At 47.1% G+C, this 14996-nt stretch overlaps 7 protein-coding genes across 10 annotated transcripts; 5 read left to right on the top strand and 2 right to left on the bottom strand.

The window, feature by feature from the left end:
- The first annotated feature begins 286 nt into the window (after window positions 1-286).
- LOC116161652 (RING-box protein 2) lies at window positions 287-1318 on the top strand. Of its 3 annotated transcripts, none has more exons than XM_031475078.1 (2): window positions 287-498; window positions 914-1318. In XM_031475078.1, the coding sequence occupies exons 1-2, from the start codon at window positions 461-463 to the stop codon at window positions 1245-1247; spliced, it is 372 nt and encodes a 123-aa protein (XP_031330938.1). In that variant the 5' UTR covers window positions 287-460; the 3' UTR covers window positions 1248-1318. The 3 variants fall into 3 exon arrangements, with proteins under 3 accessions (XP_031330938.1, XP_031330937.1, XP_031330939.1); XM_031475077.1 differs by lacking the exon at window positions 287-498 and adding an exon at window positions 540-654; XM_031475079.1 differs by lacking the exon at window positions 287-498 and adding an exon at window positions 762-868.
- Window positions 1319-1597: 279 nt separating this feature from the next.
- Window positions 1598-2888, top strand: LOC116161085 (GPN-loop GTPase 1). Its single transcript, XM_031474294.1, has 4 exons — window positions 1598-1820; window positions 1870-2458; window positions 2504-2688; window positions 2741-2888. The coding sequence occupies exons 1-4, from the start codon at window positions 1658-1660 to the stop codon at window positions 2854-2856; spliced, it is 1053 nt and encodes a 350-aa protein (XP_031330154.1). The 5' UTR covers window positions 1598-1657; the 3' UTR covers window positions 2857-2888.
- A 239-nt stretch (window positions 2889-3127) lies between these two features.
- Window positions 3128-4014, top strand: LOC116161089. The gene is made up of 2 exons (XM_031474297.1): window positions 3128-3443; window positions 3492-4014. The coding sequence occupies exons 1-2, from the start codon at window positions 3183-3185 to the stop codon at window positions 3948-3950; spliced, it is 720 nt and encodes a 239-aa protein (XP_031330157.1). The 5' UTR covers window positions 3128-3182; the 3' UTR covers window positions 3951-4014.
- Window positions 4015-4023: 9 nt separating this feature from the next.
- Window positions 4024-5980, top strand: LOC116161084 (2-(3-amino-3-carboxypropyl)histidine synthase subunit 2). Of its 2 annotated transcripts, XM_031474292.1 has the most exons (6): window positions 4024-4210; window positions 4257-4369; window positions 4741-4961; window positions 5009-5137; window positions 5188-5450; window positions 5503-5980. In XM_031474292.1, the coding sequence occupies exons 1-6, from the start codon at window positions 4061-4063 to the stop codon at window positions 5926-5928; spliced, it is 1302 nt and encodes a 433-aa protein (XP_031330152.1). In that variant the 5' UTR covers window positions 4024-4060; the 3' UTR covers window positions 5929-5980. The 2 variants fall into 2 exon arrangements, with proteins under 2 accessions (XP_031330152.1, XP_031330153.1); XM_031474293.1 differs by lacking the exons at window positions 4024-4210; window positions 4257-4369 and adding an exon at window positions 4391-4690.
- A 2406-nt stretch (window positions 5981-8386) lies between these two features.
- Window positions 8387-9575, bottom strand: LOC116161088 (trypsin delta/gamma-like protein CG30031). The gene is made up of 3 exons (XM_031474296.1): window positions 9241-9575; window positions 8781-9189; window positions 8387-8729 (listed from the first exon to the last, which is right to left on the bottom strand). The coding sequence occupies exons 1-3, from the start codon at window positions 9435-9437 to the stop codon at window positions 8550-8552; spliced, it is 786 nt and encodes a 261-aa protein (XP_031330156.1). The 5' UTR covers window positions 9438-9575; the 3' UTR covers window positions 8387-8549.
- A 4-nt stretch (window positions 9576-9579) lies between these two features.
- On the top strand, window positions 9580-10682 carry LOC116161087 (alpha-tocopherol transfer protein-like). Its single transcript, XM_031474295.1, has 3 exons — window positions 9580-10006; window positions 10051-10234; window positions 10285-10682. The coding sequence occupies exons 1-3, from the start codon at window positions 9612-9614 to the stop codon at window positions 10654-10656; spliced, it is 951 nt and encodes a 316-aa protein (XP_031330155.1). The 5' UTR covers window positions 9580-9611; the 3' UTR covers window positions 10657-10682.
- Window positions 10683-11747: 1065 nt separating this feature from the next.
- Window positions 11748-14793, bottom strand: LOC116162480 (putative inorganic phosphate cotransporter). The gene is made up of 5 exons (XM_031476104.1): window positions 13345-14793; window positions 13107-13290; window positions 12246-13062; window positions 11961-12199; window positions 11748-11908 (listed from the first exon to the last, which is right to left on the bottom strand). Exons 1-5 carry the CDS (start codon window positions 13356-13358, stop codon window positions 11789-11791), a joined length of 1374 nt encoding a protein of 457 aa, XP_031331964.1. The 5' UTR covers window positions 13359-14793; the 3' UTR covers window positions 11748-11788.
- Between the last annotated feature and the right edge of the window lie 203 nt (window positions 14794-14996).

Consider the following 14996-nt stretch of genomic DNA (forward strand, 5'->3'; position numbering starts at 1 on the left):
ATTGCGTCTAGACGATTAATTTGTTTATTTAGATCATGGTTCTTGGAATTGGTTTGTAAGAAGTTATGAATGGATGGTTTTGTGGAGCGATAAAAGGGCGTTTGTACGCTGTTTCGCGATCATTTTGATCGTTCACCATCGATGGGGAATGACCCAGCACCTGGGACTTCGTGGAAGCAAGCATGACGGAATTTGGTACTGAAAAAATCCCCTGATCTAAAAACCGCCCACCGTGTTACGCAATGATCATGGTAAAGCATTAGAATTCCTCTGATAGCATCCCTTAATGTCGCAACTCCAACCTCCTCCGTAGTAGAATCTCGTTACGATCTGTCTTTTTACACTTGTAACACTTATCAAGATCATAGAACCCAAGAAAGTGTAAATAGGAGGTAATTCACTAAAGGACACCTTCTATTTTATCCTAATCTACTGACAGATACACATTTTCCCTCCAAAAATGAGGATCGAGGAAGGGAAAGCAGTATCTCCTTCCAAGTTAGTATAATCTTTTGATATAAATCTTTCTTTTAAATTAGTGCATCAGGATGACAGGAACCCAAGAAGGTAATTGACATTTTGTTATAACCTGGACTCCTAATAGAAAATGTCCCAAAATGGGTACATCATAATCACAGCCAAAAGGAAGTCGGCGTAAGTGGAAACTATTACTATCTGACGTATTATGTTCTCATGCATGATATAAATCCTTCTGTTAAAAAGTAAAGTGTCGGGGCCACAGGAACTCGAGTTAAGAGGAAATAATTCGCATTAGATAAATTCCCAGAGGGCATTTGAACTAAATACGCCCAAAGTAGTTCAACTGTTAAATAATAGTTCAAAGTGACCGCCCATCGCAGATTTGCAGGTTATTTTGCAATCGACCCCTTTGTCTATTAAAAAGTAATTCCAGAAGCCCTACAATGGCCGACGGAGTCGAACGCATGGACAACGAAAGCATAAAACCGGAGAAGATGTTCACGCTGAAAAAGTGGAACGCCGTCGCGATGTGGAGCTGGGACGTCGAGTGCGATACGTGCGCGATTTGTCGTGTGCAAGTAATGGACGCGTGCCTTCGCTGTCAGGCGGAGAGCAAGCGGGACTTCTACGGCAAGCAGGACTGCGTCGTAGTCTGGGGCGAGTGCAACCACTCGTTTCACTACTGCTGCATGTCGCTGTGGGTTAAGCAGAACAATCGTTGCCCGTTGTGCCAGCAGGAGTGGTCCATACAGCGCATGGGGAAGTAATGGTGTGGTTTTTGTTATTAACTTATTTCGTCTAGTTGGGATAATTGTAATAAAAAGGGAATGTAATTGTGTTGGGTGATTCCTTTTTTCCCTTAAGGTTATGCAACCCACATCCCATGAGTGTAGTCATGGCAAACGCTTTCCATAATAACTAAATACATATGATGGATTCCACTCATGATTCTATTTACAGGGGAACCCGTCCAGGCACGTCATTGTGCCCCTTTCATTCGCAACTAGCTTCCGAAATCAATTATTTAGGTACTTTATTACGTAAGAGAAATTTGTCTTAAAAAGGCTGAGAGGTCCTCAATAATTTTGCCGCACCCTGTACTAAGAGTCATAGAATAAGTTTTCTAACCTCAAAATGTGGTTTCTAACCTACAATTTTTAAATTCGGCAACAAAGTAATGGGGACTGAAGCAACAAAAACTCCAACCTGTCTGCTCGTTCTCGGGATGGCAGGCTCGGGCAAGACGTCGCTGGTCAGCTGCCTCAGCCGTTCGGAACGCAAACCGTACACGGTCAACTTGGACCCCGCTTGTATACAGCTACCGTACTTCGCACACATCGGTAAGTACGAGCGTGCGAAACTTCACCTGACCGTTTTAAATCGACACAGACGTCCGAGACACGGTCAACTACAAGGAAATCATGAAGCAGTACCAGTTAGGACCGAACGGCGCAATCGTGACCTCCCTCAACCTATTCTCTACGAAATTCGCAGACGTCACCGACTTCATATCGAAATGCACGACGGAGCATTGCGTCTTAGACACGCCCGGCCAAATCGAAGTATTCACATGGTCCGTTTCAGGTACGATCATTACGGAGGCGCTCGCCTCCATGTTTCCCACCGTCATTCTGTACGTCATCGACACCGTGAGGAGCACCAAACCGGTGACGTTCATGTCGAACATGCTGTACGCCTGTTCGATCCTGTACAAAACCCGCCTGCCCTTCATAATCGTAATGAACAAAACCGACATCGTCGAGCACTCGTACGCCGTCAACTGGATGAAGGACTTCGAGTTGTTCCACGAGGCGCTCGAGGCGGACGAGTCGTACATCAGCAATCTGACGCGTTCGATGGCGCTCGCGTTGGACGAGTTCTACCAAAATTTGCGGGTGTGCGGCGTCTCGGCCGCCACTGGCCAGGGGCTGGACGAACTGTTTTCGTTAATCGATGATGCGAAGGTTGAATACGAAAGGTACGTCAAAATCGTATTTGACAATGAATAATCGTACGGTTGTAGGGATTACAAGGCGGAGTGGGAGAAAATACGTCAAAAGGCCGCTAGCGGTGATGCCTCCCGTGAGAATCCGTCGAGCTCGCTTGTGACTACCGTTCCGAGCGGCCGTGAGCTTGCGGACGTCTATTTGCGCAGACCGGGGAATGAGAGCAGTTCCGATTCAGAGGGCGAAGAGGTGAACGTGCACGGTGAATTTAATATCGTTACTTTTAAGAAGTTTTGTTACCGTTATCCTTTCAGAGTTTGGTACGAATGCCACGGCAGACGAGGAAAATTTCGCCAAGGTTCTTCAGCAGCAGAGGGAGATGCAGATTAGGCGAGCGAAAGAGGCCGAAGTTCGCAAACAAGCCCAATGAGAGTTATTTTTGATACGTTTTTATATTACAGTTCGTTTTTATATTACAGTTCGTTTAAGTTGGTCTTTTATTCGTCAATTGTGCACCCTTAAATGGTTGAAGAGGTACACCCTTTAAATACTCAAGACATGTTGTGATCCCCTGATAGTAAATAATAATAATAATAGCAGGTTTGACTTGTCAAAGCGGCTCGTGATCCTTAATACGGTCCGTGGTAAGTGATCGCTTTAGTAGTCCAAACGCCATTTCAGTAGTTACATTTGTGCGGTAGTTCAAATTTCCAATTGCAACCAGCTGATGGCAGTCAATTGAGGCTTTTTATTTAAATGATTACAAATAATGCCGAAAATGGAGGTCATCCGTTGCAAGGTACCGTAAAAATGACGATGGCAACCGACAAAAGGAAGTACGTGACGTGCGACCAGAAATCCGTCCTCGTCGACTTCATCAAGACCCATTACGAAATGGCAAAGCCGAGATTGGACAATTCGTTCACGGTGAAAGAGCTGAACAGTTTGTGGGAGCAACTGTCGTGCACCCTAAATCGTCTGGAAGGCGCGACGAAGTCGTCGAGGGGCTGGCGAAAGGTACGTCGTTTTCACCTAAGTTTTGCATTTCACTGATCGACTTTGAAGTGCTGGCACGATTTGCGACGCAACACAAAGGAGAAGGTGGCCAAGTTACGACTGCAAGGCCGTTCCAGTTCGCAGGAGGAATTGACGCCGATTCAAGAGAAGGTGCGCGCGTTAATCGAGGAAAACGACCTGAAGGAGCCGGTCGTGTTTTACAATATTAAACCGGAGAATGACGCGCTTCCGGCCGAGCTGGACGTGGCGAGCAACAGCGCGGACTCCTGGGCGGAACGTAAACCGGCGGTGGAGCAGCCGCCGGTTCCGAAACAGAAACGATTTAGGACGCGATTGCGAAGCTTCGCCGAGCGTAAGTTGCATATAAAAAAGTCGTATTACAATCGCAAGCTGGCGCTGCTAGAGCAACACATTCAGGCGATAAATCGACAGACGGATGCGATCAACAAACAGACTGTCGTGCACGAGCGCCTAATGCAATTATTAAATCCGAAATTAGCTGTTTAGGGATTAGGTTTTTGTGTAGTAATTTTTACGAATAGAAATAAAAAATGCTATTAGTTCTAATGTACCATTTGTGGGTCAAATGTCTCGCGACAACATAACCTTAATCTAAAATGAGTGCCCAGTTCTCCACAAACGAGGCGGTGAGTTTAGAGAAAGAAATTGGTGGTGTGCGGCTGGTGGATACTCCGGAGGAGGCACTTGGCACGGTTTACGAGATAGACAGGTGCATCGAGTGGATCCGAAGTCACGATTTTAAATCGGTAAGCAATGCTTGTAACCGTTGGTGACTTCACTCACGCATTTCAGGTTTGTCTGCAATTCCCCGATCACCTCCTGTCCGATTCGACGAAAATCGCGCAGCGGCTGCAATCGGCACTGCAGCAAACCGTTTATGTACTAGGCGATTCGGCTTACGAAAGGTAATGTATGAGGCTATACGAAACTGGGCTGTTCAGGCGAGATTTGCACTCGCAACCATGGGGAAAATAGAATCTTACTTTCAAGGAACACATTTCATTTTCATTTAACGCCTTGGGCGTCTGAAAAAGGTAAGTCAGAAAACGTAGACGTAAATGCAGATGCTGATTTTTTGAACGAAACAATTGCGACTCGCGTACCCCTTCAAACCCTATTGGTTTATGGCTTATTGCGCAACGGAACGAAGAGATCGTGGCAACCGCGCTTGTTCGATATGACTCGTTATCGCCAGTCATATTTTTGTTCAAGTTCACTATGAAGCGGTACATTTTGCTATGCCCATTACAGCAGTCAAAGTTACCTTTCCTTGCAGTTGCTGCATCGATTACATCACAGCCGCCCACGCAAACGCGGACGCCATAATCCACTACGGCCCCGTTTGCTTCTCGCAAGCCGCAAACGAGATCCCCTTCCTTAACATTTACGAAAAGCGCGATCTGAACCTGCCCGCGTTAACACAAACCGTCCGGCCACTGACAGAGGCCGATCCCGATTTCAGCATAGTCGTCGACACCGAGTACCTGACGCACTTTGGTAACACACCCCGCGCGCGCCTTTAAACGCGAACTTGAATGTTGTAGATGATATTCGCGCGGCGTTCCCGACGGTCCCAGTCCGTTCGATTCTCGAGCCGCCCGCCTCGCAACCGCGCGTCCTCATCCTCTGTCACAATCAACGCAAAATTCTCAACTACAAGCTCTCGTTCAAACGTAAGTTGCCGATACGACCCGAGCGAGTTACAAAAAAGCGTTCGTTTCAGCCCGAGAGTTGCGCTATTACGATCCGACGACCGATCGACTCGTCGACTACGAATGCGACCCGAAGGTGTTGAAGCGACGCCGCTTTCTCGCCGAGAAGATCCGAGATAGCAATACGATCGGCATTATCATCGGGACGGTGGCCGTTAAGAATTACCTGACCGTTTTGGACAGGATGAAGAAAGTGATCAAGGCGTGCGGGAAGAAGTACTACGTCATCAGCGTCGGGAAGCCGACGGTCGCTAAGCTCGCGAACTTTGCCGAGGTAGGTACTTTCCGAAGAGGCGTACGCCCATTTTTTACTCTCGCTGTTGCAGATGGACGTTTACGTGGTCGTCTCGTGCGCGATGAACGAGATTTACGACAGTCGCGAGTTCTACAAGCCGATCGTGACGCCTTACGATGTCGAGGTCGCGTTAAATGAGGCCGCGACCAGTCACGACTTCACCTACAATTACAACGACTACCTGAGTGACGCCGAGATTCGTCCCAAGGAGGACGCCGACGTCAGCCTGATTACCGGCGCTTTGCGTTCGAGCACCTTGGAGGAAACCGCCGAAGAGAGCACCGAAATCGCCGTTCGCAACGACGGTACGGTCGCGTTGAATACCAGCTTCGGTGCCGGTTTTCTAGCGCAGCGTAACTGGAAGGGCCTGGAGCAGAATCTGGGACAGGACGAGGTCGAGTTGGCCAGCGAAGGGCGGCGGGGGATTGCGCAGGGTTACAGTAACGAGAAAAGTTGACGATTGTTATGTATGCCGAGCAAAAATAAATTGTACGGTATTTTTTGTTGAATCTCGTACTTTCTGCCCATTTCTGGTAAGTAAAATGTGTTTACACGGGCAGTGCGGGTAGTTTTCGGCTCGTCTTTAATTAGCTTAAACACGCAATTAACTTAATTTATTAATTACAAATAAAGATCACCAATTTATCATTCAATTTCTAGCGCACTCTTACAACTTGCTGAAAGGAGGACCTGATAACTGCTTTTCTTATAACCTTCTGCAATTATGGGCGTTTTGTGGAAATGAAAATCGTATACGGGGGGGTATTCCATACCCCCCAGACCCCCCGGTAACACTTTACCTCACAAAATGTTTAAACAGCCCTCGGGGCTTTCGCAATTGTTTTTGGAAAGACTGCCACATGCTCTTTTCCAAAAAGAATTTCAGTAAACGTACCACGGGGGGGTCTGGGGGGTATGGAATACCCCCCAGGAGTCCTCCGCGCAAAGGAGGACCTGATAACTCTTTTTCTAATAACCTTCTGTAATTATGGGAGTTTTGTGGAAATGTAAATCGTATACTGGGGGGTATTCCATACCCCCCAGACCCCCCGGTAACACTTTACCTCACAAAATGTTTAAACAGCCCTCGGGGCTTTCGCAATTGTTTTTGGAAAGACTGCCACATGCTCTTTTCCAAAAAGAATTTCAGTAAACGTACCACGGGGGGGCATACCCCCCAGGAGTCCTCCGCGCAAAGGAGGACATGATAACTCCTTTTCTAATAACCTTCTGTAATTATGGGCATTTTCTGGAAATGAAAATCGTATACTGGAGGGTATTCCATACCCCCCAGACCCCCCGGTAACACTTTATCTCACATGTTTAAACAGCCCTCAGGGTTTTCAAAATTGTTTTTGGGAAGACTGCCACCTTCTCTTTTCCAAAAAGGATTTCAGAAAACGCACCTCTGGGGGGTATGGAATACCCCCCAGGAGTACTCCGCGCAAAGGAGGACCTCATAACTCCTTTTCTTATAACCTTCTGCACTTATGGGCATTTTCTGGAAATGAAAATCGTATACTGGAGGGTATTCCATACCCCCCAGACCCCCCGGTAACACTTTATCTCACATGTTTAAACAGCCCTCAGGGTTTTCAAAATTGTTTTTGGGAAGACTGCCACCTTCTCTTTTCCAAAAAGGATTTCAGAAAACGCACCTCTGGGGGGTATGGAATACCCCCCAGGAGTACTCCGCGCAAAGGAGGACCTCATAACTCCTTTTCTTATAACCTTCTGCACTTATGGGCATTTTCTGGAAATGAAAATCGTATACTGGGGGGTATTCCATACCCCCCAGACCCCCCGGTAACACTTTACCTCACAAAATGTTTAAACAGGCCTCAGGGTTTTCGCAATTGTTTTTGGGAAGACTGCCACATCCTCTTTTCCAAAAAGAATTTCAGTAAACGTACCACGGGGGGTCTGGGGGGTTTGGAATACCCCCCAGGAGTACTCCGCGCATAGAAGGACCTGATAACTCCCTTTCTTATAACCTTCTGCACTTATGGGTCTGGGGGGTTGGAATACCCCCCAGGAGTACTCCGCGCATAGGAGGACCTGATAACTCCTTTTCTTATAACCTTCTGCACTTATGGGTGGTTGCTTGAAATGAAAATCGTATATGGGGGTGGGGGAGTATTCCAGAATAAGCTTGGATTGTGCCAAACAGACCAGATTTCTGCGACTTTTGACGGATATACAGAGCACCTCTTCGAAGTTTTGAGTACCGTTACTGAATCATGTTAGCTTGTTATAAAAATTATTTCCGTTAAGGACCCGATACAGTTCCGATTCTTCACAGCATATGTTGCTCGGCTGTGTCTCTCGCCTACTGCCGGACGGTGCGCAAGCAATACGAGAAGAGAGCTCCTCTAATTCACATTTCTTCTGTTTGTGGTAATCGATAGCTTGCATTTTCGTGTTAAATTAAATTAATGGTAGCAGAGGATGTAGCAGAATTAAGTCATTTTGATAATTTTTTTAAATGTGGGTACATGCAATTTATCAATTTATGGGTTGTTTTGATCGTACTAAATTGATTTGTCGTGTTTTCCATTTGCATTTATGATGTCTCGTGTTTTTATTAATTTGTTTAACTGTGTTTGATTCGATTATCTCATTTTTATTGTTCTGTTTGAGATTTGCGTGCCGTTGTTGTTGTTGCGCCATAGTAAAAAAGACAACGCAGGAGTCCCAGTCCCTTCTGAATGTCTGGCAACTGTATAGGGTAAGTCAAAATTGCAGGTTTATGTCGAACTCGCCTTAACAGGGAACTGGCCCCCACGCACGCGACAGAATTGTATTTATTATCCATAACTTACCAATTTCGATGAAAATTAGGTCGTTTAATATTATGACACAATCGCAGACTAATTATAATTACCTCCTACGCCGCTGCGAGTCAAGTAACGCAAGTAATTAAACATTTTAATTTTAGACGACCATAAAATTAATTTACGATTGTTTAGAATACAATTCAAATTGCACATTCTCCGTACGCAAGGCGCATTGATTATTAATTAATTAAAAATCGTTTCTTTCCGCTCCGAATACCTCGATTGCATTCCCAGGCCGCGCCTACCAGTTGGTCAATTGATATGGGAATATGTTTTGGTAGTACGCGTGGTAGTCGATGTAATTTCGCAACGCGGAGATGCGGGAGAAAACGCCGGGAAATTGGGGGTCGCCGCAATTGATGCCCCAGGAGATGACGCCGATTTGCACGCCGTTGTACACGAGGGGTCCGCCGGAGTCTCCCTGAAATAAGCGGAAGGTTAACGTGGAGGGATCGGCGACGGTTTGGCTCACCTGGCAGGCGTCTTTGCCTCCGCCGGGGTAGGCGAAGCAGATCATCGCGCTTGTGACCGGTCTGTCTTTGTGCCGGTACATGTCCTGGCATATCGGATTGGGCAACGAGTAGACGATGGCAGCTTGCAGTTGTTTTGGTATTTTCCCCGCCTTGGCCAGCGTGCCCCAGCCGGTAATGAGACCGCCGGCGCCTAGTGGTGGGATGTACGCGCCTTGGGGGGCTAGGCGGATCGGGGCCATGGTCGGCCCAAACTGAAGATGCCCCGCCAGAGTCAACACGCTGACGTCATTGTGGTAGGTGTTGTTGTCGTAGAAAGGGTGCATGTGGATTGACTCCACGCGCATCAGCCGGCCCCCCTTGCCCCTGAACGAGGAACCGGCGCGCACCCTCAACTGCGACCTGCGCACCCTGGAAGATTAGGCATCAGAACCCGTCGGTAACCACCCCCTAGGTACTTACTTCTCGACGCAGTGCGCGGCCGTTAAAATTTTGTTCGAGGCGATGATTGAGCCGCCGCAAAACTGGAAATCGTTCACCTCCAGGGCGACCTGGTACGGAAACTGCTCGATGAGCACCTTGTTGCCACCGATAATCCTCTGGGAGAGATCACAGGCCGCCGCGACGCAAACCAACGACAGGCCGAGGAGAAGAAACATAACGACGCGATCTTCACAACGCGAAGAGACTCAATTGATCAGGTCTAGTTATTATTCGCGAATCCAGATAATTTTTATGGTCATTCTTAATTGCCTATTATAAGTATAAAAAATTGATCAGGCTCTTTTTAATTTGCTTTTCCGTTTTCATTACGTTTTAATGTAAACAGCGAAATGTTTATGTATGGCCATTGTATTTATAAATACAATGGTATAGCGATCAGCCGATCGAATTTATGGCATAAATTGGAAACGGGGCGCCTATTAAACGAGGCGACGCCTCCACCAGGTGAAACGATGAGCGTTGTGTACGGCTTCGAGGCGCGCGCAGTCGTCGCGGAAGGTCGCATCACGACCGCCCAAATTGAGCACGTCAAAGCGTGGCTGACCGCCGAAAATCTCCACCTAACCGACGAACAGGTCGTCCTCTTCTCGTTGTCCTGCCTAAACGAGCCGGAAGACACCAAGACCACCATTAGAGCGTACTGCACCACGAAGAAGATCCACCCCGTGTTGTTCACCGATCGAAGTATGCGCCAGTCGGAGCTCCAGCAGCAGTTGCAAGTCGTGTAAGTTGCGTAACATGAGACTCTTTTACCAGTTGGGCTTCCAGTGACTTCGCCGTGTTCCCGAGGCGAACCGTCGACGGATGCGCGATCGTCTTCCACAGTCTACGCGACCCCAACTTCCGCCGCTACCACATGGAGACGGCGATGAAACTGTTACTCATGACTCTAGACGCCGCCATCTACGACCACCCCTCGACCGGCCTCGTGATGCTGTTCGACATGAAGGGAGTACGCAAACTCAAATTTAACCCCCCCAAACTAAAACTCTCCCTGCACAGGTCGGCCTCCTTCACCTCACCCGCGTCCGACTCAAAGCCGTACAGGTCTTCTGCCAGTACCTCCAGGAAGCGCTGCCGGTGAAGCTGACCGAAATTCACGTTCTCAACACGGTGAACTTCCTGGAGAAGGTTCTCAACATCCTCAGGCCGTTTGTTAAGACCGAACTCTTCGAAAAGATCAAGTTCCACTCGACCCGGCTCGACATGGACGAGTTCCACGCGAAGTACGTGCCGCGGGAGTGTCTACCGGCCGACTACGGCGGCGAGCTGGGGCCGCTCGAGGTGCTCGCCGAGGGAAACGCGAGGAGGCTGCTCGAATTGGAGACGTTTTTTGAGGCCGAAGAGAATCAGCAGAGGCGAAATATAATTTGAACGTAAAATAAATGCGATTATCTGTGCTCCTGATACCAATAATTACTCGTTTGGGATTTTGCAAAACGAGAAGGTTAATTCTATGTTACTCTCCCACGGCACTGAATGACGTAATGCGTTTCATAATTCACTTTTTCTAATGGACGAGCCAAAGCCAATTCACTTCCACACATATTATATTCTCCTGATACTAAACTTGCAAAGGAAGACAATCTGCGAGCCTGGCACGTACGACAACCATTTGTATCAGGAGAACAATTTTAGTAGACCTCATTTGTTTCTGCAGCACATTTTTGAGAAAAACGTGCCAGGAAACCATAAAATGTAAGTATCTGGGTTTTTTTGTATTCTGATAGCCAGCAATAATTTACAACTTTCTAACGTGTTCTGCGTGTTCGCATCCTCGTACATGAAGATCGAAAACGACCTCCTCATCCATCATGTTCTCCTGGTATAGACAGAAAAAGTTTACAAGAACTGATACTTTGCGTTACAATAGAAAATAGAAAAGGAACGTTTAATCTTTGTTTGTTGGAGGTGGGGGGGGGGGGGAGGGGGGTTCAATATCAGACCCTCAGTGTTACGTTGTCCACCATACTTTCACCCCTAAGAACTGTCTCTTTCTAAAAATTATGCCGTAAGTAAATATTTTGGGGTGGTACAGTACAACCGGGGGGTCTGGGTGGTGTGGAATACCCCCCGACACACATACCACCCCACTACATAACATTTTATGATTGCAAGAAAAGGAACGTTGAATTTTTGTTTTGCTCGGCGCTGTGGTCCTCCACAAAATGTTCGGCTTACTTCGTATTTTTGGAGTTGAAACATCTCCTCGCACATTATATTCTCCTGATACAACATTTGTCAGAATTTAAGACGAAGTTTGGCGTTGAGATATATGTTTGAGGGGATGGGAAATGTTCTCCTGGTACGCGAAACTAACTTCGCGTTTTTTAGGAGGTCGCACGTTATAATCTCCTAATACAAGATTTGGAGATGGACTGCTAGTCCAAGTATTGGGAGCAGGAGCACCTCTGATACGAGGATTATGTGCTCCTGTTCTAATCTGTTTGGACAATATTAAAAAATAGACTCGAGATATTTATTGAGTAAGTGTATAACGTCGCAATTACTCGATTTTGTCCCACTCTGCGCGATCGGCCGACGCCCATATGACGTAGATGATGTTAGTGATGCTGGAAGTCCCGAACATGATCCAAAACATGATCATCCACTGGTCCAAGGTGTTCTGGAGATTAGGACAACATGAGAAAGTGGCGCGAGGAGATCGCTTAAATTACCTGCGGTGCAACTGCGGCGATTATGTACGATACGGGATAGTAGGCGAGCGATCCGGCCGCGTTTACGAAGGCGGAGAGTACGCCCGAAAAGTACTTGGTGATGTCCAACGCGTTCACTCTCAGTCCGGGGTAGAACGGTCCCTTGAAGAACATTGACAGGATAAACCAGGATGCTGCCAGGTACTGGTTGCAGCCGGCGTATCCCGCCAAGAGTACGCAGATGCTTGGGAGAACGGAAGCTGTGGGTGAAACGGGTTAGGGAAACGCGGCCTCTGAGTCACCCACCTATGGTCGTGTAGAGTTTTCGAATTCCAACGATGCTGATCAGTCCTTTATTGATGACCGTGTCCGCAATTACTGCGCTGATTGCGCCACTGATCCACAGCGCAGCGTAAGGTACTGACGTCAGTAAGCCGTTCATGCTGACCGAAAATTGAAGAACGTCCTTGAAGTATGTCGGAAGATTGGTACAGATGAAGAAGAACAGTATGCCGTGACCCGACTGTCCCATCATCAGCGCGAAGGTCGGCCAGTAGAAGATGAGCTTCATCCACGGCACCTTCAGCTTTACTGCCGATCCGCATTCGGCGATGAGCATCTCTTTCTCTTCGGGAGTGATGTAAGGATGTATTGCGGGCTCGGAGTAACACAATAGGCAGTAAATGACGAACCATACCAATCCGATGACGGCCCAAAAGTAAAACCCGCACCTCCAGCCGAAGGCCGAAATCAAGACTCCGGTGAGGGCGTTTGCAATGATGCTTCCAATTTGAGGTCCGGTGAAGACCAGACCGCCTAGCCGCCCTCGCTGCGCCTTCGGCACCCACCTGGCCAGGAACGTGGTCACCGCCGGGAAGAGCGGTCCCTGCGCCAAGCCCATCACGATGCGCGTGATGCACAAAAGAACCACGCCGCCGATGTCGATCGCGACGGGCGTGAGCGCCGACAACACGGCGGATATGGCGACGCCGATCCCAAGCACGTGCTTCGCCCCGTACGCGTCCGCCATGAATCCTCCGGGAATGTGCGTCAGTATGTACCCGGGAAAAAATGAAGACAAAATGGCCGCCTTCTCGCTCGCCGTCCACGGATACTCCCCATCCTACAATGAATAACTCTAGTCAACTTGCCGAAACAACTCGCTACCTTTTTGGTCTTTTCGTCGTAGAAGCTGGACACGCGGTTGGCGGGACGGTCGCGCCCTCCTTCGGCGGTGGAGGTTTCGCCATCACCGTTATGGAAATGTTCAGGCACTGGCGCAGCGTGTAATCGCAGCAGATCCCCAAAAAAACCATGAAGCAGAGCACGTACCGCTGCTGGATCACCACGTCTGCAAAATGAGATGTACGGTTAGCGTCGGCGCCGTTCTCGCGACGCTTCTTACTCCCGTAGACGCATTGTAAGCAACTGAAGGTCATTGTAGAATTTCTGCAAAAAAAATTACAACTAAATAAATGTGACACCGCTACGGAATTGTTTTCCAAAGGCGTCCTGATGATGGGAAGGTGACGGAACTCCAATCCTGAATGACTGTGCCGGAAGCGGCGTAGGAGCTGGTGAATGGGGGATGGCAGGAGCGATGCACTGGACGTCCGCGTCTGTAGGGGACATTCTACTCTGAAAGGAGCACCTTTCCCTTGCTTCGTGTCTCCCCCGAGCGTTTTACTACCTCTGGCAGTCAGAAGAATCGCGTACGAATTACAGTGATCTTCGAGTATGATGTGTTGCCTACCAACAGGCTACATACTCGTCGGATTCACATATTTTAGCTATTTCCTTGAATCTAAGATTATGCAAATACGACTAAGTACATGAAGGACACCATTACAAGGTAAGTGTAACGTGACTATTCCTCCGCACTGCCGAAATGTAGCAAAATAAAGATAAAAATAGGTCGCTTTTTAATTTGAAAACAACTATCCGACATCTAACGTTTGTTTAATGAACCCGATCTTTTTTTCGGTCTGGTTGTGACATCTGTAAGAAGTTTCAACAACTAATATAATTGGTAAGTTGTGAGTCTGACTTGATAACGCCAGATGGCGGGACGATATTTAATTATTATCAACTAATAAACCGTAATTTATATTCAAAGGAATAAACAAAGGTTACATATCGTTTGATGTCCAGGATCTGGTCGTTTTGAATTCTAAAGGCCAAAATAAACAAACCGGACCAGCGGCAGAGGTCTGATAAAACGAACTCGAGCCCCTAAATAGCCTGGCTTATAGGCAACACATCACACTCAATGATCGGAAATCTAATTTTCTACTGTTATTGGTAATTTCTTGCACGGGATTTGATAGAACATTCGACACTGGTACGATTTACAATTTTTATTCGAAGTTCGCACAAACAACACATTTTTTCACGCTTACAAACTATAGGTATAACACTTTCGACCCATTTCACTACCGTTTTTATATCCGTAGTAATTCAACTCGAGGCACAGTCTTTTAAAAAATAGCTTCGCACCATCGGCAGCTGCTGCAATCATGGAATCGCTTCGACTTTTAACGTTTTTGAATTGCATTTGAATGGATTTTCTGCAAGTTCTCCACCGTGTCCTTCTGTTTTGATTACAAAGCGTTTCCCCTTTCAATTTGTGTTGTCGGAATGCAATGCTAACTCTTCTCATACATCGTGAACTAGCCGTCTTCCGATCGGACGACCCAGAGCGATCAGTCCCATTATTCACAGTTGCCGAATCTGCCGCTTCCCTTACACTCCCAGTTGCCAGTTCCCCAATTTAAACCTGTAAGAGCGAAAGGAGCGATAATAAAGTTCAATTTCGATTAAAAAAAAAATAAACATTTGTACATTTGAGGTTAATTCTTAATATATCTATGGTAAATTATCGAGAGCTCTGACATCTAACGTTGGTTTCATGAAGTATAATAGAGAAAGCGTGGCGCTATTTTACGTAAATAGGTGTAACTAAAGTAATGGTAATAATAAAGTATTCTGCATTTATTGATAAAATATTAGTCTCCATTAATAATGATAGATGTCAGCACACTGTTTTTCCTTTGATAA

Source organism: Photinus pyralis, unplaced genomic scaffold, assembly GCF_008802855.1.
Source record: "Photinus pyralis isolate 1611_PpyrPB1 unplaced genomic scaffold, Ppyr1.3 Ppyr1.4_LG10, whole genome shotgun sequence".
Taxonomy (NCBI): Eukaryota; Metazoa; Arthropoda; class Insecta; order Coleoptera; family Lampyridae; genus Photinus; species Photinus pyralis.